This window comes from Melanostigma gelatinosum (genome assembly GCF_949748355.1).
Source record: "Melanostigma gelatinosum genome assembly, chromosome: 13".
Lineage (NCBI taxonomy): Eukaryota > Metazoa > Chordata > Actinopteri > Perciformes > Zoarcidae > Melanostigma > Melanostigma gelatinosum.
In genome coordinates, this window is record NC_136646.1 from 17,005,487 (window position 1) to 17,027,388 (window position 21,902).

Sequence of the window (21,902 nt, forward strand, 5' to 3'; positions counted from 1 at the left end):
CACTTCTTTTTGGGAGATGATTGCTGGTAGTCACTCTTGTGTGTTGTCTGCATGATGCAGAGTTGAATATTTGGTAAGGTGCAAGCAACTTTTGCCAAAAGCTTCTGTAATTGTGGTTATTACTTACAGCTATAAAAGCTCCACATTTATTTTTAAAAAGCTAAATATTTATTTTATCCTTCAGTTTTACAATTTTTCTGCATTTCTCTCTCTCTCTCTCTCTCTCTCTTACTCTCTTTCTCCACCAGGTCAGATGGCCAGAGCAATAACAGCAGCAGCAGCAGCAGCAATAGCTCCAATGTCATGTCTGACAGCCCAGCAGACCCAACCCCACAGGACCTGCTGGGCCCTGAGGCCTGCGTGGCCTTTTTCCTGGTCCTTCTCCTCATCTGGTTCCTTAACCGTGAATTTGAGGTCAGTCACCGCCTGCATTACCACGGCAACGTGGAGGCTGATCAACATCGCATCAAGATCCAGAACATGAGGGACCAGGCTGACTGGCTGCTTCGCAATATCATCCCTATCCATGTGGCCGAGCAGCTGAAGGTCACCCAGAGCTACTCCAAGAACCACGACAACGTGGGTGTAATATTTGCCAGCATTGTTAACTTCAGTGAGTTTTATGAGGAAAGCTACGAGGGAGGCAAGGAGTGCTATCGTGTCCTCAACGAGCTAATTGGAGACTTTGATGAGCTGTTACGGAAGCCTGCCTTCTCAAATATGGAAAAGATCAAGACCATCGGTGCCACGTACATGGCAGCAGCAGGACTCAATGCGCAGCAGTGTGCCGATGCGGCACATCCTCATGCCCACCTCCGCGCTCTTTTCGAATTCGCCCTGGAAATGATGCGTGTGGTAGACGACTTCAACAAGAACATGCTGGGCTTTGGCTTCAAGCTTCGCATTGGATTCAATCACGGGCCTCTTACAGCCGGGGTGATTGGCACCACTAAGCTCCTCTACGATATCTGGGGCGACACGGTCAACATCGCCAGTCGCATGGACACTACAGGTGTGGAGTGCCGTGTCCAGGTCAGCGAGGAGAGCTATTGTGTGCTCAGTGCCATGGATTATGAGTTTGATTACCGTGGCACAGTTAACGTCAAAGGCAAAGGTCAGATGAAGACCTTCCTCTACCCGAAGAGCAGCGACAGTGGCCCTGTGCCTCAGTACCAACTCTCAGTCTCACCAGAGATCCGGGCACAGGTGGATGGTAGCATTGGGCGCTCGCCCACTGATGAAATTGCCAGCATGGTGCCAACAACCAGCATAACTGCAAGCAGTACCAATACTATAGTACCCAGTGCCAGCGCCGGTTCCTCTACTACCACAGGGCTTAACCATGAGAAACAGCTGGACAGCCGTGAAAGACGTCCCTCTACAGAGACCTCTCATGCCAGACGTTCTACGTCTCACCAAGAAGGACCTCATTCTTCTGCAAATAAACAACTCACCTCATCCTCAGTCCAGCAAAACACACCCCAAAATTCCACAACAATGTCCCAGAAAGACATCAAGAAGGACAAATGCGATGGTGATTACGACAGCAATGTCGGAGAGTTAACCAGACTTTAAGCATTTGCTACAATGGCACTTTTATCATAAATCTATCTCGACCCTTTAAGCTCTTGTTCCTGCCGGTTGGCATTCGTAGAATCGCTGTTTATTTGGTCCTACCCAAGGTTAGAATCTGAGAGAAGGACCCACAGGCAGCAGCTTGTTTTTACTGTCCATCTGATTGGCTGATGTTATCAGTGGAGGGATCTAGCTGGACCACAGAGTGAGTGTCAGGCAGCAACACTCAGAGGAAATGGGAAGAAGTGATGGGTCACTCTGAACCTTCTCTTGCCTGCTACAGATCCCATCATCTCCCATGAACTTACTTGATTATCTGTATACCTTTAATCCTAATTATTTCTTTCATATGTATTTTAAGTGCCTTTAGAGTAGAATAATGTGTAGACTAAGCCTTTTTTCAGCAAGGGAAGCATAACAATAAGGGAAAACTGTAAAAAAGCTAACTTTTTGTAAAAGCCGCAGTGCTTTATTTTACTTTATTTTGTAAACGATACTTTGCTATGTTATATTCCCTTTCATCAAAGAGGAGCTCATCTTACAGATGGAAAGTGCTACAGCGTGAGGAGAATCACAATATGTGTTAAGTAAAGGGAAATACGATGTTACGCCAAGATATGTATGAGTAAAATCTGCACTAGTGCGTGTTTCCATGTTCTTCATGAGAACCAGAAAACTCTTCACAGCAGAGACTAACCGATGCAGGCTAAGGGCAGGAGGGGCCGAGCTGCGTGTCGTATGAGTGTATTTGCATGCAAACCGTGTGTGTGTGTGTGTTTATTGTGTCTTGTGTACAAAATCACGCAGGCTTTAATAAGGAGAGGTCCCTGCGAGTTACTTGACTGAGTTGATGAAACTGCAGGATGATGACAAACAGTTTAGGAACGCAGTCGGTAAAACAAATCTTGGTTGCCGATGTGGCAAATTTCTTCTCTGGCCTCGGTTAAGATCTTTGTACTGCCTCAGTACTAAGGCATGATGGTCTCAGCTACATTTAATCAGCATGCTTGCAAAAACAGCATTGTAGACGGGGTTAACTGCGACTAATGTTTGTGCGCACCCCCATGATCCTGGTTCTTATAGGAACGCAGGCTGTGTTAAGTGTTGATGAGTATTTCAATGGACGCTACAAGGCACTGCTGTACCTGTAGAGTGTCTTGACTGTAGGTCGATTAGAGAAAACAACTGCCTAGGTTTCGCTTTGAATTTCACTGTGTGTTAGTTGATAGAGCTTTTAAGAAATGGATAATCAAAGTGGAATGTCCCAAATCAAAACTAAATGTGTTTTATTGTTGTGACACAAAACTTGAACTGTTTAAGTGAAGCTATCCTCTCCAGTGTTTAGTGTTTGAAAGACATTCCTAGATGGAATCAGCTGGACGCATTCGCTGCTTCGCAATTTTAATGGCATGAAACTTAATGTACCAGCACAGTAAATGCAAAGGCAGTGCAATTTTATACTATAGGTGTTTTTATCTTTATTTTATACTTAATTGATTTAATGCTATTATATCATATTGCTAAGGATATCAAACTGATTCAACTGTACATCTCTGTTGCTGTTACAGTTTCCCTCTCTCACTGTTTCTCAGCAAAAAGGATTGTGTGCTCGTAGGCAAAAAGGTTTTACCATGAAATCCTCTTAATTGTCTTATTTTGGACGTTTCAGTACCCGCAACACCTTAACCTCATGCTGTTGAATTACTGTTTCATAATTCGTACTGAAGCAAACAAGACAAATACTGCAGAAAAACAAGTTTGCCTTTTTTTTAAATCATCAAATTATTTATTCCAACTGCCACATTTAAGGTTACCCTAATGGATCAATATTATTCTGTGTGCAGATAAGGTTGCTCGTGCCTTTTAACTTTCAACTTGAAGTTCCTTATCTTTTTTCTCTGTCTGCTCTAAGTTGCTTTCATTTTTATGGGCAATAAATATTTCCAAAGTCTCATGGCAAGCAGGAGAATGTTCACTTATGCTTAATTTTGATGGTTGAGGTTTTCTAAGGTCGTGAAATTTGAGCAGTGCCTTTTCTTAATGCAAACAATTAAATGTAAACACACCAAACATATTCAATATTAATTGGCTGTGGTGAATTTTGTGAATCCCTTGATGTTTGGCCTTCCATTGTGTTTTGTATCTATTGCTCGGATGGAGTTGGGTTGATTTAAATGCAATAAAAAAGTTTGCAAGAAAAAATTACCTTCTTTGCGCTTATGAGCACACAACCCTTATACTCGCCCAAAATCAGTGTTTGTTATACTACAATAAAGGGACGTTTATAATAATTGTTGTCATTATCCATGGTCAAGTTCTTAATAGAGGTTACGGTACTTGAGTGTCAGATAAAGCATATAAGCTACATTTCTTTTTTCTCCTCCTTGTCCTTGTATTTTTTATGAACTCTGAACATTTTTTTCTGGATTAGTGTTGTATGTGGGACAAACAGTAACACTTAGATCGGTGCGTCAACTCATAGCTTTGATTGCCACTTGTTTTTATCAATCCCCCCCATGTTTAGAGTAAAACATGGGCGGGCCATGTTTTACCCTAAATGTGAGCTAAAATGTTGATTTGGTTTGATTTATCGAGATGTAAGTGACAATTCGTCTTAGCAGAATGGCACACGGTGAGAATGCGGATGCCAAAGAGTGTAATTAACATCTCTTGGAGTGTCTTTGTTTATCTTTCTTCTCCTTAATTTGCAGGTTGTGTTGTGAAGATTCAAGAAAGGTCATTTATATATTCAACGTTAAAACACATTTGCACAAGACGCTCACTTTTTATGTACAGTATGCCTTTATATTTTATAGTATCTGAGCATTTTCTATTATTTATACAAGTGCATGTACTAGAGTATTAAACAGTCTAAAGAACTGGGTTATTTTAACAATGTTGGGATGATACTTGTGTGTTCTTGCCTGCACGTGTAAAAAAAAAAGTGTTTGTAAAACTGTGTGGTTGTATGTGTTTTGGAAGGGATGTTCCAATTTTATTATTTAAAAAAGTAACGCACTAATGCTTCAATCAATGCAGACGTCTGTTTTTCTTAAATTCAAACTGGCTAAATACAATGGGCGAGATACTACTAGATGTCTGCAGGTAGGTAGTGTTTCAGTAGCCTGCTACAGCCACGTTTTAATGAGTTGTTGCATTCGTTGGTAATGTTTTTGTATATAGCACGCTAATAGGTATGCAAGTGAAGGTTAAAACTGAATAAAGTCAGTTGCTGGGAAATGTTGTCCGGTTGAATTTATAGCCTTTACACCACATCCGGTTCTGCATTTACCCGTGGTGGATTGTAGCATGTTCTCAAGTATACTGCTCTGAAGTAACCAACACATACTTTTACTTGAGTATTTCTTTCATATGCTGTTTTAGACTGTATGCATTTAAGACCATACTAATCCATTGCCTTACAGTGCTTTTTAGATTTTACATACAAAACATTAGACACATTTGTTAAATATAAAACATTGTTATAGATTCAATTACCCAACATAACACAGAGTAGTTTACATTACCTTCACCTCAAATCAGCTACATTAAGCAAACTTTTAAATGCAGAACTTTACCTTCAAATTGGGTATTTTTTCACAGTGATTGCTGCTTTTACCATAGTTAAGGATCAGATTACATTTTCTACCACTGGTGTACTGGTACCCATACAGGGTATTAAGAGAAATGAGAATTACTTGGCGTCGTTTGTTGATTACATTCACTATGTTTAAATAATGTAACTGCCCAGGAGTATTTGAGTATGTTTTTAAATGTTTTAATCAACACTGAACAGTGCTCCTATCCTGACAAAATTATTTGTTTCAATTTCTTAACAGCTGGAGCTGTGCACAGCTGTGAATGGCTTCATCTTCCCTTTGCTGTTTCATTTGCACAGACTTACTTATTTATGTACTTACTGTTCTGTATTTACAAATAATGTAATACAAATAATTACATAGGAACTGTTGGGATTTAAGTACTTCGTTTCATCGCGAGTGATTTGTGTTTTCCCTAAAGTGACCATTTTCTATTTGCAGTGTTGTTACGTGTTTGTAAAGTTTAAAGCAGTTTAAAACATAGTATATTCAGTTTTTGGGGAGTTATTCCACCCTTAGAGGCTACTTCACGTACGTCCCCATGACGCACGGTTGGGGCACAGGTTTACGTCAGGGCGTCATAGCGCGACACCTCCCCCTCCTCCCCCCACAGTCTAGCTGGGAAGAAAAAAAAAACTTTTTTTTTTTGTATCGGAGGAATCAACAGCCGCCATCTTGACGCGGCTCAGAATCGGGATTTCGGGGGGAGCATTAATTTTAAAAACCGACCGGAGCTACTCAGACCGGGCTCAAACGGCTTTTTTCTTGCAGAAAATCGAAGTGTTACTCCTTCTGATGAGAATTAATGCAAACATGTGAGGATTACATGCGTATTTATCGTCTCGAAAGGCCACTGTATATTTGATTTCCCTTTTAGCGAGCGCCGATTCTCGCCGTATCGCCGTCCCGAGACGCTGTATTTACCGGGAGACAGCGACGACAAAAATAATCCACCTCATAGAAAATATTTTTTGAATTTTGCTCTTTTTATTCGAGCCTGAGATAGATTTTATGGCTGCTCGTTTCGACTGCGAAAAAAATGATTCTGTACAGACGTGAATCCGGCGATCTGAGGAGAAAAGGATTTGCCTATGCCTTGTGTAATATTTTATGATTGATTTTTATTTATTTTTCTCGAAGCTAAATAATTTTTGGACGTAATTATTGAGGATAATTATGTGGGTGTTGGGTGTTGGATTATCATGGGGTGATCTTCGGCGGCGAAGCGTGGCGCTGTTGCCTTTCTTTTGAAACCTTTTTCTCCAGGCAGCATTTCGCTAGTCTGCCAGTCAAGACGAAGAAGAAGAAGAAGAAGAAAAAAAAATCTCCAAGATACATTGCTCCTTTACGCTCAACGTAAAGGAAAAGTTACAAGTTATTACGAGCCACAAGTCCTACCAGGGGGACTGATCCTGCTGTTTTCCTGCATCATCATCCATTCATAACCGACCAGGATGGCTGACAATCTGCTGGATGTCGGACCCCCCACTGCAAAGCGACCCAAGCTCAATTCACCTCTCTCAGTGTCAGATGGCCCAGGTAAGAAGGACAAGGCGTGGTGTTACAAATGTGAATTACTGACTCACAGTAAAAGTTATATTTATTATACTTGCACGCTGTTCAAGCCTGCTGCACTCACCTTTTAGGAAAAGAGCTACGGCGAAGTAGCCCAAACCAATCCGCCACTTCAGCTGTGCACATATCACAGGAGGAAAACTGTTATATCGAGTCCCTGGCTCGTGGGATTGTCTGATTTAAAACCTGCAGCTGATTAGAAAAATACCACAAATTGCATCAATACTGTCAAAAGTGCGAACTCACTCCCTCTTCATCACATGAGAATTACTCAACAGGGAGAGTGTGCTCCCAAGTTATCAGTCTTTAAGGGTTAACGGCTAAGTTACAAAGCATAATTGTGCTTTGTAACTCTTTTGTTTCCAACTAAGCAGCACAGACGAACATGTTGCCTCTGGACTGGACTTGGTGTCCTCAGAGCCTCCTCGACAGTGCAGATGCAGCACAAGCACTTTGAAAGATAATCTCTCACCTCTGGGTCAGTCTGCCACTGAAAGCTCAGTCCTTCCTTCCACCAAATGTTTGACTGACCTGGGTTAAAATGTATCGAATAAACAGCAAGATTTCATGTGTTTCGTACCTACATCCACAACTTTTCAGCAGCCGTTATAATTGGCGAGCAAATGGGCATCATGTAGCTCATAACGGCTGCCATGTTAAATATTAGAAACTAGTCCTCTTGGTCTGCATCTTCACCAGTCCAACCTGCAGTGACATTTTGGAAAGTAAGTTGGGACAGTTGACCTTGTAAAAAAAAAAAATAATATTGTGACATTTTGTGGCCAGGACATTGCGTAATTACATAAAATAGTAGCTGAGGGTATTCCACCCTCTGACATAGAAGTTGTGTGTCATGGTTATGTTTTCAACACACACGCACACACACAAGCTTTGTGCATGTGGTCAGTGGTTGATACAGATGTATGAGCATGTACACAATTGTTTTGTGATGAGTGAAGTAGTATTCATAATAGATTTATTGTTTAGAAATCATGTATAATCATTATACGTCCCCAGCCCATTTTTTACAGTGGTCGGTCATTCTTTTTTTCTAGTTGTCAACTATTACGCAACAGGTGCATTTTTGGAAAACGTCAACTGCAATATAAACCCTTGTCACCCAAAGATATTTGCTGGCTTTTCAGGAAATTGTTGTGTTTTGTTAATCTGTGAATTAGAAATTAGTCCAGATTAAGCAACACTCTCAGACATTTGATAGGAGTGGAGAATAAAAAGTTTGAACCACTTAACACCTGAAGATATTAAGTTTTTTTCAATGTCAAGAAACAATGTCAACTGGACAAGATTCAGACTGACAATACTAATTTGATACACTTGGCACCAGAACTCACAAACTTTAACAGAACTTTTGGCATCCATTTGTCCCACCAGGACTTATCCTTACAGGAGCTAATTCATTTTACATGGTCGTTTTATGGATAGTGACTTTGAGGAGGGATAACTGCTGATTATGCTGCAATCACATCGGTTCTACATGAGAAAGAGGTTTTAATGGATCTCTCAGTAGAAAGTTGGGAAAGGAGGGGCGTTAAATGGCTGCACTAGCTGTCAGTGTGTAAGATTAACAGGCGAGACAAAATGACAGCGTCGATGAGACTGGAGTGATGTGAATTTGCGATCGCGCGACGTGATTGACGCGATTTTTCGCAACTCGAGTGAAAAAAATCTCGTGCCGTAGCGCCGTGATAGCCTATCGGTATTGAGATGCTCCTCCTGGCATCACTGACGTCCTGCCATTGTTGAATCAGGAAAAAAATATTGTAGGCGTTCACCCAGAGCTCTACGGTACCTCTTATTAGTAGAGACCGGACAAAACTGTGTATAAATGTATGTGTGTATACCATATGGTATAAATAATGAAAAAGATGCTGCTGTATTTACGCCTAGATGACGTTATGTTGAGTGTTGATGGGGCTGCTACAATGTTGGCATAGAATAGCACCGATCGATCCGAGCTCCATTGAGAAAACAAGTATTTTAAAAGTTATTTACTTTTACTTTTACTTTTGGAGAGAACTAACAAAACATGAATTCAAACTTTTTACGAATCTGCATCATTACGTAGTTATATCGGCGTCCCCTTTTGTCCGTTTACAACTCAGGGAGCAGACAGTGGGACAGTATCAAGCCCCCAGAAAGAGCGCCGGGCTTTGAAGCAAATTTGACATAGTGGACAAACGATGGAATTAAAATTTCCGAGTCCCTCACGTGATGCCATGTGGCCCAAAAAGACTTTTCCCCATATACCTGCATTGGGCAAGCAAATTTTCGCGTTGCGTTACTCGCGGGATCATTTGTAGTTGTTCGCTTCATTTGTGCTAGAGTCGCCGGAGAGGAGGAATGGCTTATCTCCGTTATCAACAAAGCCATTTATTTCCGACATCAACCATTTAAGAAATAACCGCTATTTCTGCTTAGTACTTCTTGTGGAAGTCCCAGATATCCCGGGAAACTAAACGCTGTCTTGTCTGGGTTCATATCAACATCTGGAGGCGATCCGTGGATTTCATCGAGGTGTATTCACTGTATCTAGCAAGCCACACGTTGGCTGGTGAACTACAGCTTTATGAACCCAAAATAAACAATTTTTCTTTGATTTAATTGCAATAAACAGACAAAGGGGGACTCCGAAATAACTACATAATCATGCAGGTTTGTAAAAAATCTCAATTCATGTTTTGTTAGTTCTCTCTCTGCAATTTGGCAAGCAAATACCTTTTTAAAATACGGAGCTCGGATCGATCGGTGCTATTCTATGCTAACATTGTAGCAGCTCCACCAACACTCAAAATAACGTCATCTAGGCATAAATACGTCAGCGTCTTTTTTATTGTTTGTACCATATGGTTTACATTCCATGTATACACAGTTTGGTCTGGTCTCTACTAATAAGAGGTATCGTAGAGCTCTGGGTGCCCGCCATGGCCACAATATTTTTTTCCTGATTCAACAACGTCCGTGATGACAGGACTATCTCAACGCTGATGGGCTTTTGCGACACAGCGTCACGCAAATTTCTCTCCCGATTTGAACATTTTAAACGCCGCGTCATTCGTGCTGCCCGACGTCATGTTGGCTAAAATGTTGGTGACATTCTTATGTCAACAAAAACAATATCAGGGGTCATGTCCATTAGGGGTGTAACGGTTCACTAAATGCTGCGGGGAGAGTTTATGGCCTGTGTGCTCGTGTTGGTTTTCCTGCTAAGCTAGTTTAGCATAGCGTGCTTCTCCCAGAACAAACGTGGCTCACGAGAGTGCAATGCTGTTCTGTCGTGGGAGTGTCAGACAGCACGTTGTCTGTTACGTCGGGTGGGTTGCCATGTTGAGCGCAGTGGCTCCACCGAGAGAACATTATATTTCCCACAATTTAAGCTTCTGCATCTTCCAAATGCAGAAGTATTATTCAAATGATTTGTTCGGTTCGTAATGCGTACCGAACCGTAAGCCTCGTAGCGAACGGTTCAGTACGAATAAGTGTATTGTTACACCCCTAATGACCATATATTGTACGACAAGTTGACAACGTAGTTATCGTGATCGGCCTATACGATGATATAAAACAAAGAAAAGCAGAAACTATGAGATTTTGGAGAAACTGACACCAAAGTATGGTTGGTATTTTTACTGAATCGATTTATAAAAGTTTGTCATAATTTTACTGGCAATCAACTAATTGACAAATTGTGCAGCTTTACTTGAGAGCTGAAAACTTCTCAGTGAGCTCCTTCAACTTTGACTTTAACTTTATTTTTTCAATTACAAAGTCTGAAAAAATGGTCTGAAAACAGTTGGGCACCAATTTACGATGCTTATGAGCTAGAAGTAAAATACTGCTTTTATCTTCTTCGGTTTAGGGTTCATTGGCACGTCTTAGTTGTGTATGTGTATCCTTGCTGGGTACTGAACATAGCTTTGTTGGTGTCGTTTGTGCAGTAGCTAGCACCAAGCATGAAATGGTGTGGACCGTCTGATTTCAGTGAAGTCAGTTTGTAACAATTCACCTAATTACATAAACCTAAAAGGGAAAAGTACATACGCTAAAATTAAGGGCACGGGCGGATCTGATATTAGTAGGTTTACAGAGTCTATATCTGCCTGATTAACAGGGTGGAAGGTACAAAACCACGCTGAAACGATCTCTATTATAAGGGTAGACCACACCAGAACCAAAATAACCGCGAGGCTCCCGCCGTACTACGGCACAATAAAATAAACATTTATAACAATGATCACCCCAACCCCAGAGTCCCATTCGTTCAACAGTTTCTTCAAGTAACGAAAAACAGTCCGATGAAAAAAACAATCCCCGAGTAAAGTCAACAACGAGACGCCGCGGTCACTCTGTCCACCGAACCCGCGCTACCTCACCACAGCTCGTCCCGATGGTGGCCCTCTGTGCCGTTCCCAGTGAAGACTCCAGCCCAATAATCCATGACACGCTTGCTTCGGATCCTTGGCTGAGCAATCCCCGGCAAACCGTTCTCTCCTGAGTCCACTGAACGCAGCTTGCTTCCTCCGGTCTGCGTGCACAAACTTCTCTCGCGTCACTCCCAACACAATTTATGCAAAACAGCTCAACCTGTGTTTATAATTACAGGGAACTAATAACAGTACAGTACTTTTATATATGTGAAGGGAAATAACCCACAGGTTCCCCATTTGCTGTACACACAGGCAGACTTTTGTGATCATTACAAGTTTTGGGATTGCACCACCACAAGTACCTCTTAACTCTCATCTTCCGTAGAGTATAAAGACGGGTGCAATTGCTTCATTTAAATGGCAGTGGAAACATCTGTCTGCCATTTACAAATGGCGGAGAACGTGAAGCTTCTTTGTCACGTCTTCTGTGGGCAGTCCGCAGTCTTTAGCCGAGGTCGCTCATCTTCTCAGAGGGGCGACGGGAGCTTTCGCTGGGCAATAAAGCAGCTCTACACCGAGAACGACTCCTCCCCCACCGCCGCCAGAAGCCCTTTCTGTCTCAGTTGACACACGCACACACACGCACACAAACACGTGTAGGACTGTGCAACGTGTAAGACGTTGCACAGTGTCTCTTGTAGACCTGCTCTCTTTGAAGTCCTGGATGCAGTTCAGGCTCTTAAGTACATTGAGAAGATTTTAAGTGCCAGGCTGCAGATGGGAGGATAAGTACATTTTCTTTTTTCTTGAGTTGAAAAAGCCCTAATTCTGAGCAGATCTGTGAACCTGTAGCTTGCAGCCTTTTTCTTGTGCACACTCTACCATTACATTTACTTGGTTTCTTTGAATTGCAAGTTTATGAATGAATGAAGTGAATCAGAGAATCTGTGTGTTGAACATAAATTTACACAGACTGATTGATTTCGGGTAGCACGTGGATGTTGCGGTATAACTTTCCCTCAGACCTGTAGATGGCTTATCCTGGGCGCCCTGGATGTTCATATGTGAATTTCATATCTCAACAAACCCCACCAGTATTTGGTTGCTTTTAAGATTCAATGCATAATGGCAATTATTGTTTTTTTGTGTTTCAAAGGGGTATCATGACAATGTACCCGAGTGGGTTTGGTGTACTTAGTCCTGTCTGTTATTGGTAAAGCCTTTCCATTATTGGTCGTCTGAAAGATAGCAAAGACGTCTGTCTCTCTTTGTCACATCCAGCCCACTGGGCTGTCGCTCACAGCCACAGATTAGCAGCCTGTCTTTGATGTTTATGTTAATGTATGACAGGTTTTTTATCGTGCTCTGGTCTCGTGTCAGTATGTACTTGCGCCTGTGGTCACAGGCCAACGCCGGGCTTGTTTTCATTTGTGTGGGCGTATCGGCGCCAGCGATGAGAAATGGGCAGCCACTGCCCACCCCACTGTTCACCGAGCGGGGTTTCCTCCTCCTCTGTCTGGCATGTGTGTAAGATCACCAACCCCTGGTTGAGTATTATTCAGCTACATTAGCGTTAGCTGGCGTCAACTGTTAAAATGTTGTCTTCCACCAGCGTGGCGAAGCGGTAGCAGACGATCCTCTGGATCTGGCTAATGTGTCATCTGAGGTGGAACTGATTGGGATGAGGAGAGCGGCGGGTGGCGGTGGATACCATCCAATCTGCCACCCCCAAACAGCCCTGCATTGCAACCCTCCTCACCTCTACCACTTACCTCCCACTGCTCCCAACCTTAGTCACACAGCCCCAAGATGCTCTTGTCCTCTGGAAATAGACTGTAAATTTCTGACTGCAAGCGCCAAATAAAACAGTGTTTACCATTTCAGATAGGGTTACTCTAGAAAAAGTTTCTTCTTGTCATCTTCTCTGAATATCTGTGGTCTTCATAAACACTGCAGCAAATCGCTGCAGCCCCAGCTTTACAAGTGCCACTAATTTTGTAGATCTTGAAGTCATCAAGGCTCCTCTTAAAGGACCGTATTAAAAGTTTTACAAATGTACTGCCAATCATATGTGTGGAAAACACCGTGCTCCCTCAGTTTTTAAATGTGGCACGAATTTTTCACAATGTTGCTGTTAATTCTACCAGTCTGATGATAAAAGAATGTATCCATCAACACTAATTGTTGAGCAATAGTTAATTAACCGTTAACTGACAAACATGAATTTGAATTTTGTCCGATCTGTTTAACCGTAAAAAGAAAAAAAATATAAAGCGGCTCAAAACTGAGGAATGTCTTTTCACTGAAAGCGGAATAGCTTGTCCATCTTAAAGGTCAGCCCACCTTAAAGTGAGCTGGAGTCAGAGTACAACTCTAACTTTGGGGCTAACCCCCTCCGCATTAATCAGCAGGTTGCAGGCTGCTGGCACGCAAGACACGGGAACTGAATCTGGGTCTTGAGGAGTTGTAGCATTTATTCAAGTGAGTGTAACGGATGGTATGGGAATAGTGGTGTAAAGCGTGGGTTAATTACAGTTTAACGTTAACCATCACGTTGTCAAAAAAAGTTTTACAGATAACCGTTATCCGCCAATATTTAGTAAAATATGTGATCAGAACATCGGCATTTATGCTTTTGTAGTTGCCGATCTCTGATAATGTTACATCGTAAACAACCAATCTGTGTTTATATTGACAGAAGAGCTAGTAACCTACTTTTATATACAGTCTATGTTAACGTTAGCAGCATCGCTAACGGCTAACAGAAGAAGGTTCCGTTATGATGTGTTCAAATGTTATCTCGTAAAGTGACTAACTCGAATAAGTCCAGTTGTGTGAAGGAGATGTTTTTACAACATGAATAGATATTAGAGATAAATTATGACCTGCTTACACTAAGCTCTGAGCAGCTTACAATGCACCATTAAAACTACTAATGAAGATTTGATTTAATCAATAAAATGACAATCTTTTGTAATGTGAATTGTGTGTTTTTATGAAGAAAAAAACACAATTTCAGAGTGGTCAATGATTTTTAGGAGTCTGGGGCCTTGTAGACCAGCTGCTATAATCAAACAATAAAGAGATCTTTATCTGCCAGTATGGATCATCAATGATTGGCAATGAGCGTCGGCGGCAATAAAACGTGCTCAGCTATCTCTAAAAGTTATACTCGCTCCCTTTTTGCTTTTGTGCTGATCCGATTTGTGAGTTTTATGATCCGTTGCACCACTAGACGGGAGCAGTCGATAAGTATATGAGAACTGTTAATAATCAAAGGACATTATTTTAAAGCTCACAACTGATTTTATTTTTCATTTAATAGTTCATTTAACATGCTAATACTGCTAATTATAAATTTACGAATTTCCCCCTGGGGATGAATAAAGTACCTATTTATCTAATATGTAAACTAACATGCTTCAGTTCTGTTGTCAATCATTTAAGGATCATTGTAACTAATGCAATAATGATAATAATGGTGTAATACTGTGAAACCATGATGTTTTCTGAGCTGGTTACTGTACCGTGAAGATCTCATACTGTTACAACCCCATTCACTTAATGTTACTCAATATCGCAAAAAAACACACCGGGGTCAAAAATACCTACTTTCCGGAAAAAGACAGCGACGAAAACTGCGATATCAACTTGGGGCAGTGTGAGCCGGGGATCAAGGCCACTGTTGCTGCAGGGTTTATGATTTTCAGAAGGGAATCGAGGCCAGACAGAAGGCCCAAAATGTCCATGGCCGCTGTGGCTGCTGGTGAAATTCCTGTCCTCCTCTGATCTATAAATGTCAACTTCATGGTGTTGCTAGAAATGAATCAGGCGATCACCAAAGTGTTCATCCTCAGGGGACCAAAGATTATTAAAAATATCTTTGGAATCTATACTTTTTTTTTTTTTTTTTTTTTTTTAACTTCAGTTTTTACCAAAGTGTTGGCCCGACAGACCAACATTGCAACCTTAGAGCCGTTCATGTGATTTAAAACGATCTGAGGCCGTTCACCGTGTCTCAATAAATCTCTGAATGGAATTCTTCAGTTTTTACACATGTTGATCTTGTGAAAGGCAAAAAAAGGGAAAACCGCAAACTTTGTCTAAAATGTGCATTTCTTTGGATATGACTTACATGGCAAAGCACTGGAAGCGAGTAAGACGCCATTATTCTCAAAGTAAAGACACTGATATTATCTAAGATGATATGTTTGTTATCTTAGATTGTTATCTTAACATTGTAATATCTGAGAGTGAGTTCGGTGTTATCTCATACTGGCCATGACTATTTTCTTTTTTGTTTTTCTATTTCGCAACGTAACCTCTCCAGCATGTACTGCTGGATGTTATTGGCTGCACCCTGACCACTTTCCCAATGTTTAGCCTGGTCCATTACAAATCGAATGTGTCCCTTCAGCACTGCCAGGATTGCGGAGCAACTTTGCTCCCTCTCTCTTGGCGAGAGATGGGGGGGAGCATCTTACCCTTTCCATCTTATCTCTCTCTGACTCTGGTAAAGCAGCAACAGCCTGCTTGAACAGCCTGTTATTATCTCTCAGACTGAAGAGTCTAATTGAAGATTTTCATGTCGCTGTTGAAAAGCTTACAACCGGCAGCAGCCATGTCTTCTTCAGGTGAGAATAGTGCGACTCAAGTGTTGGGATTCTGTGGTTAGTGGATGCTTCAGTTGTCTCGGCATGTGATTGCTTGCTGCTCGATATGCTCATCATATCCTTGTTGTTTAAGGGGCAAATTCAAATTGTACTCTCAGCCTTTTTGAAAAGAGTAACTATGCTAAAGGCTGTTTTCTTTCTCCTTCAGCTAGCTTTTTTCGCTCTACTGTATCTTCTCCCTCTTAAAGTTGTGTGGTTTCAATCTTGTTGCTGAATAGTTCTCCGGCGAGGCACAGGTGCTTGCTCTCAACTATGAAACGTTCATGTCTCTTGCTCTACTCGGGGACTTGTTGCATTAACCTCGTGCGGTTAAAGGTTGGGCACTCCGTTGGGCACTTGTTTACTTTTTCTCACGGCACACTTTTTCCCTTGTCCGAAGGACTGAGCTTTTTTTAGTGTACATGTACACTCGCCCATGTACGCACAGGCTCACTTCTACAAGTTACACGCTACGTAGTGCATTATATTGTCGCATGCCAAATGAGCCTCCAGGCTCACTTAAGGTGGTATGACTTTTTAAGGTGGGCCATCAGAGTTTAATCTGAGTTAAGCTTGTGTTGCAGCCAACACACCTGCAAGTGTAACCTGAGTGTGTGTGAAGCTTTGTGCTCTGTGGTGTGAGAGCGGGTGCCGTTCATTAGACGATTGCCTGCGTGTTCTGAGCGAGGCATCATCTGCATGTACCTGTGTGTTGTCTGTATAATTATTTATTTATGAGGTAACCGTTTACTGTAAGAATATGGGGAGTATACATCTCTATTACTTATTATTTAGTACGAAATATTTAAGATTTCAGGGTTTTGTTTTGTGCTGCGTTATACGATGACATAGCCTACAGTTTTTCAAAATAAAATGAACTTAAATGAAATGGTCAATTTAACGTTTTTGGCACCCCTCGTTGACCTATATGGTTTGATACAACACTAAACAGTTTAGAGCGCTTTCACACTCCTTTTTTGGGCGACTTCAATAAAGATGTTTTAATTGTAAATTATTAACTTTAACGATGTGTTTGAATTCAACATTGAATTGCTTTTAAGTCTATCACAATGTTGGGTGCAGTGGTCGATGACTCAATAGATTTCTCCTCCTATATCTGATTCTTTGTCCCTTTTTCCTAACTCTGATTAACAGTACAAGGTAAAGTCATGTTACAGTTGGGCTTAACCTTAAAGCCAAGGGTAATTGGTCCTACGTGAATCTACCTTCTAATTATCTCTTGAAACGGATACATTAGTTCCTCTGCAGTTGGTGGTTTACAACTTCTTCTGTTGTTGGTTAAAGGGGATGAGTCAGTGATGAACACTAATTCTTATTCTATTCCATTCTATTCAGTGTATATACTGTGCATTTGTATTACTTTGTTTCTTACATTGAATAGGTCCTGCTCTGTTATTTTATTATATTGTGTGTATATAGTGTGCATTTTCCACACCCAATATTTTATTTTATTGTGTAACCCTGTTTGTTGCTGTCCGAGACAAATTTCCCCTTGCGGATGAATAAAGTACATTTCTATTCTTCTATTCTATTTATTTCCGTGTCTCTCTCTTTTTTATTTTAGATCTTGTGTCTCTGTTCGACCTGGAAAACGACCTTCCAGATGAGCTCATCCCCAATGGAGACTTGGGAATGGGAATGTCCTCTAATGGCGGTCCAGGTGGAGGGGGTCATGGTCTCAACTCCATCATCCCCGATGCAGCTGCCAAACACAAGCAGCTGTCCGAGCTTCTGCGACCAGGGAGCTCCTCCATCTTGGGAGGTGTTCTCAACTCTGCCAGCCCCCAACAGGGAGGCATGGTGGCAAGCCAGCTAGGGGCTGTGCTTGGTAAAGGTCCACACGGGCAGGGTTCTCCCAATCACCAGTCTCCCCAGGCCCAGAAAGGAGGTACTGCTGCTGGACAAGGCAATGGGGGCATGAGCTTCAACCAGGCCATGTTGAACAGTGGGCAGGGCCACGGGGTCATGGGCCAGACGGGACAAGTGATGAACGGGGCTCTGGGACCAGCAGGCCGGGGCAGACCCGGCATGCAGTACCAAGGCCAAGGCATGCAGGGGGCACAAGTGGGTGCTGGAGGCAGTGTGCTGGCAGAGACACTCACCCAAGGAGGGCCACAGTTGGGTGCACACAACGCGTTGAATGCTCAGCAAGCTGGAAACATGAATAAGGTGAGGTTCAAAATTCAGCTTAATTGATCCCACGAGTTGTAAAGCAAAGCACAAGACGGGCACATAGCATGGAAGATCATAAAAATCAGTTGAGCACATAAACTAACCGCTGCAGTCATGTTACATTTGCATATTTAATGTGCACGTGTCTGGATTTATGAGATTTTTCCAATTTTGTTTTTAAGTATTTAGTGAACCCTAGCAGCAGTTATTAAACAACCCTAATTACCTTGTGCTCATCATGACCTTTTCAAGGTCTCCTTCTCCTTCAAACAACTGGATTCATTCAAGTTTCTCACCAACACTACATTTTACGAATTACATGTGAACACGTCATGATAGCGTTATAATTTACCGTTGCCCAATTCTCATTTTCCCTGAGCAGAGCCTGAACGCATCCTAATGTAACTGAACGTAACCTTCGTTGGTTGGCCGCTAGTGGGACTACCCCCGTCACCATAGACTGTATATAAGAAACCGTATCAACAACGATCCGCTACACCACTACTTCCAGCTAACGCTAGTGTTGGAAAGCTAAACAGGTCACATTTCCCTCTATATATTTTATACTGCTGTGAAAACATCTCTAAACAACTGTATCCATATAAGCTTTTTGCCAAAAAACAAATTTTAAGAGATGCGTGAACAAATCCTGATGTTAAAATGTACCTTTGCCCACGAGCAATTTCTATTGAGATCTAGAGCCAAAATGCATTTTAATGTAACTTAATGCAACCTAATTTAAATTTGAGAACATCATTTGGTGTGTTGGTAGAATGAGGCCCATCCAACCAAGGGGAAGGACTAGAATGCCTTATTTCCTTTGCCTAAATCCTACAGCGTGCTTGTCGTCAGTTGTCTCCCCCTCACTTTGTACTGACTTGTTCTTCTACCTGGAGCTTCCGTAGGAAGCAGTCACCCAGTTTAGGGGGTTGACTCTGTAGTCAGGTGCATCAGTCTCTGTGCGTCTAACTCGGCCCACCACATAGTTTTGTACCAGTGCTGATGTGTTTTATTACCGCATTCCTGTGCCTCACACATCTGAGAACAAACTGCAGTTGAGTGATGGTAATACTACACAGCTAAGCTTTGTGACTGAAAAATACGTACTTGCTGTTGGTTGTTTTTCTATATAAATATCTTTATTATGAAGACTTACTATGAAGTGCTTGATTTCAGAATATGTTTCCCCGTGACTAAGATTGTCGGGGCTTTGTGGTTTGACAGGAAACGAAGGTTAAACCAGCACCCTAGTTCTCACTGAGATTATTTCGACAGACATTGCCACATGAAACAAGCCCCTCCTTTCCCATACAGACGTATACGGCTGAGGCCCTGCCTATATTGTCTATGTTGTGGTAGAAAAACAAATAGCTTGATGTGTGCCTGTGTATTGGTGAGGTATATTATATTCCATACAGTACTGAAACTAATGCCTTTTACATTACGTTGAGATGCTAGGAGTGTGTTTGAGGTTTGATAAAACGTCATATTTACCGTGTATAGCTGCCTTCAGAGAAACATGGGGCCAAAGTGTGGGAGGGGGATGTGTTAGATTTGCCCAACAAGCCGCCCAGCGGCAACGGAAAACACAATGCACAAACAGGTTGAAGCCATCATTTACCGCCAGCTTCAGTATACGCGCAAAACAGGCAACTCTCTCCAGTTCACTCGCCCGCGAGAGATGGTGGCCATAATGTTGAATGCATTGTCGTGGACACGTGCTGCCACTTTCCCCGTGTCTGTCCGGCATTCCCTGTCAGGGTTTTCACCGTGTATGTGGCGGTATGTGAGCATGAAGTTAGCAGTAGCGTTATAGCTTTGAACGTAGCTGTGTGTGTGTGTGTGTGTGTGTGTGTGTGTGTGTGTGTGTGTGTGTGTGTGTGTGTGTGTGTGTGTGTGTGTGTGTGTGTGTGTGTGTGTGTGTGTGCGTGCGCGTGCGCGTGCGCGCGTGCGTGCGTGCGTGCGTGTATGGACAGTTCAGGCGGTTTGTCGGTGAATTAAATGCTTCAGCTCCGGGAGACCAAAGACAAGTTTCCATGTCTCTGCTTGCCACCTGCTGGTTAAAGTGAAGGGGGTTAGCCCCAAAGATAACAACAACTTTGCCCTGGTTGAATTTTTTTTTAAACTGATTACTCAGTCAAATGTCAGTTCACGGCTAAATGGTTTATTCTTAACATCCAACATTTATACCAGAAAAGACAAAATGGGACTGTTGATGCGCTGTACAAATAAAATGTATTCTCATATTTGCAGGTATTGCAGTTATATTGGTGAGCTAAGGCGATGTTGTCTTGCAGGTCATTCCCGTTATTGGTGGTTTCATTCATTTCTTCTTGTTCCATGCCTTGCTTCTGCTTATTGGCCAATATAAGTACTAGACTTGTGCAAGAGATACAACAGTGAACGTTCTTGACTGTAGCCTCAGGAACAATACGGGGTTCAGAGTTTGGAGATGGTTGCTGTTTGTTTAAGAGCCTTTTGGATGGATTCATATTTTCAAATTAAATGATTTATTTTTCATTGTATAATATTTATTTCGGTCTTGCAAATGTGGTTTAACAGTTTAAAATGTATTGCAAACTGGTGTGAATTGCCGCTGTAGGTGTTTCCGGCCCTTTGGCTGGTTAACTTATGTAGCATCAAATAAAACAAAAATATTTTTAATCGTTGGCAGTTTGAAAATGACATTCTATTCATATTACAACGCAATGTCTGTTTGAATTCAGTTAACCGTTGACAGACTTCACTTTATCTTGGCATGTTGTATTCCTGGTCTGTCACTTTCCGCCCTCCGTGATCATTTCTGTACACAGGGCTCTACAAGCAACACAGAAGTTACCTGGTGAAGTAGTATTCACCAATCCACTGATTATGGAACTTGAGCTGGGTTTAGACTGACTGGTGAGACACTTTAGTTTCACTCCTCTGATAATGTGTCGCTGCAATAGCAAAAATGTTAAACCGACCCAAGTTTTGCAGCACTGCAATGTTGCTTAGATGCTTTGCACTTTCTTACCCCAATGAGTTTTGCAAATAGGATATTGGTCTCTTTGAAAAATCCCTGGCCAGCTTGAGGTTACCAAAAGGCTTCTACACACAGTTTTTGCCTTACTTTTTAAAGTGCATACGCTTAGAAAAAGGTGGAAAATTGAAGTTAAAAGTGACATTGAGCAATCACTTCATCGCTGGTTTACACTCCAACTCAGGAGATAGAAATGATGTACAGGTGGATTTCTGGTTTCACATGTTTTTGTGGATGCCCTTTGTTTTCTCTTTGCGTTCTTTTCCACCATCTCTGTGTGCTAGTATTCACTTTTTTCCCCCCTCAACTCCTTTTTCTTCTCTTTACGTCTCACTCTGGGCCCCCTGGCCTTTGATAATGGAGCGGTAAATCATATTCAGGAGAGCCGGTTTGCGTGTTTTTGTTGGGGTGGGGGGTGGGGGGGGGGATTGTGAGAGAGGAAGGAACCGAAAAGGACATGTTAAAAAAAGAAGGGAAACACTAGAGGCCTTACTGTGCAACTGTGCCGTCCTCTTCCCTTGTGACACTCCTGTAGTAAGTGCGGACCGTCGAGTGGAAGAAACCGTGTGTGAGAGAGGAGGATGACGCCGTGCTCATGTCTGAATGGGAGGGAGGCGGCAGGCCAGCATCTGTGTGTTTGTGTGCAGCGGAGGGGGGAGGGGCAGGCGGCAGTGCAGCGCTCTCTGCTCAGCTGTTGAGCAAGCTGATCTTTCGCTCCGTGTGTCCCCTCCCTTCTCTTTCTCTGCTGGGTTGGGCTTGCTCGGTCTGACTGAGCACTGCTGGCTGTTGGGAACCTCCGCGAAGCAAAGCAGCAGACAGATGCATGCTGAGGCCAGTGGGATGGATTACTCCTGAGGGCCTGAAAATAAACTATTACCTGGGTTGATTGTGAAATAAAAAT

General features: G+C 42.2%; 2 protein-coding genes across 2 annotated transcripts in view; both read left to right on the forward strand.

Annotated features, from left to right (window-relative positions):
- Positions 1-4,815, forward strand: part of adcy9 (adenylate cyclase 9) — a gene marked incomplete at its 5' end in the record, with an annotated part of 28,332 nt that extends 23,517 nt beyond the window's left edge. The window contains one exon of the mRNA XM_079281156.1: positions 249-4,815. Coding sequence (XP_079137282.1) covers positions 249-1,575 — 1,327 coding nt within the window. The 3' untranslated portion in view covers positions 1,576-4,815. The remainder of the gene's footprint in view (positions 1-248) is intronic.
- A 1,566-nt stretch (positions 4,816-6,381) lies between these two features.
- The window catches only part of crebbpb (CREB binding lysine acetyltransferase b), a 32,407-nt gene continuing 16,886 nt past the window's right edge, over positions 6,382-21,902 (forward strand). Inside the window, exons 1-2 of the mRNA XM_079281663.1 lie at positions 6,382-6,713; positions 17,372-17,976. Coding sequence (XP_079137789.1) covers positions 6,629-6,713; positions 17,372-17,976 — 690 coding nt within the window. The 5' untranslated portion in view covers positions 6,382-6,628. The remainder of the gene's footprint in view (positions 6,714-17,371; positions 17,977-21,902) is intronic.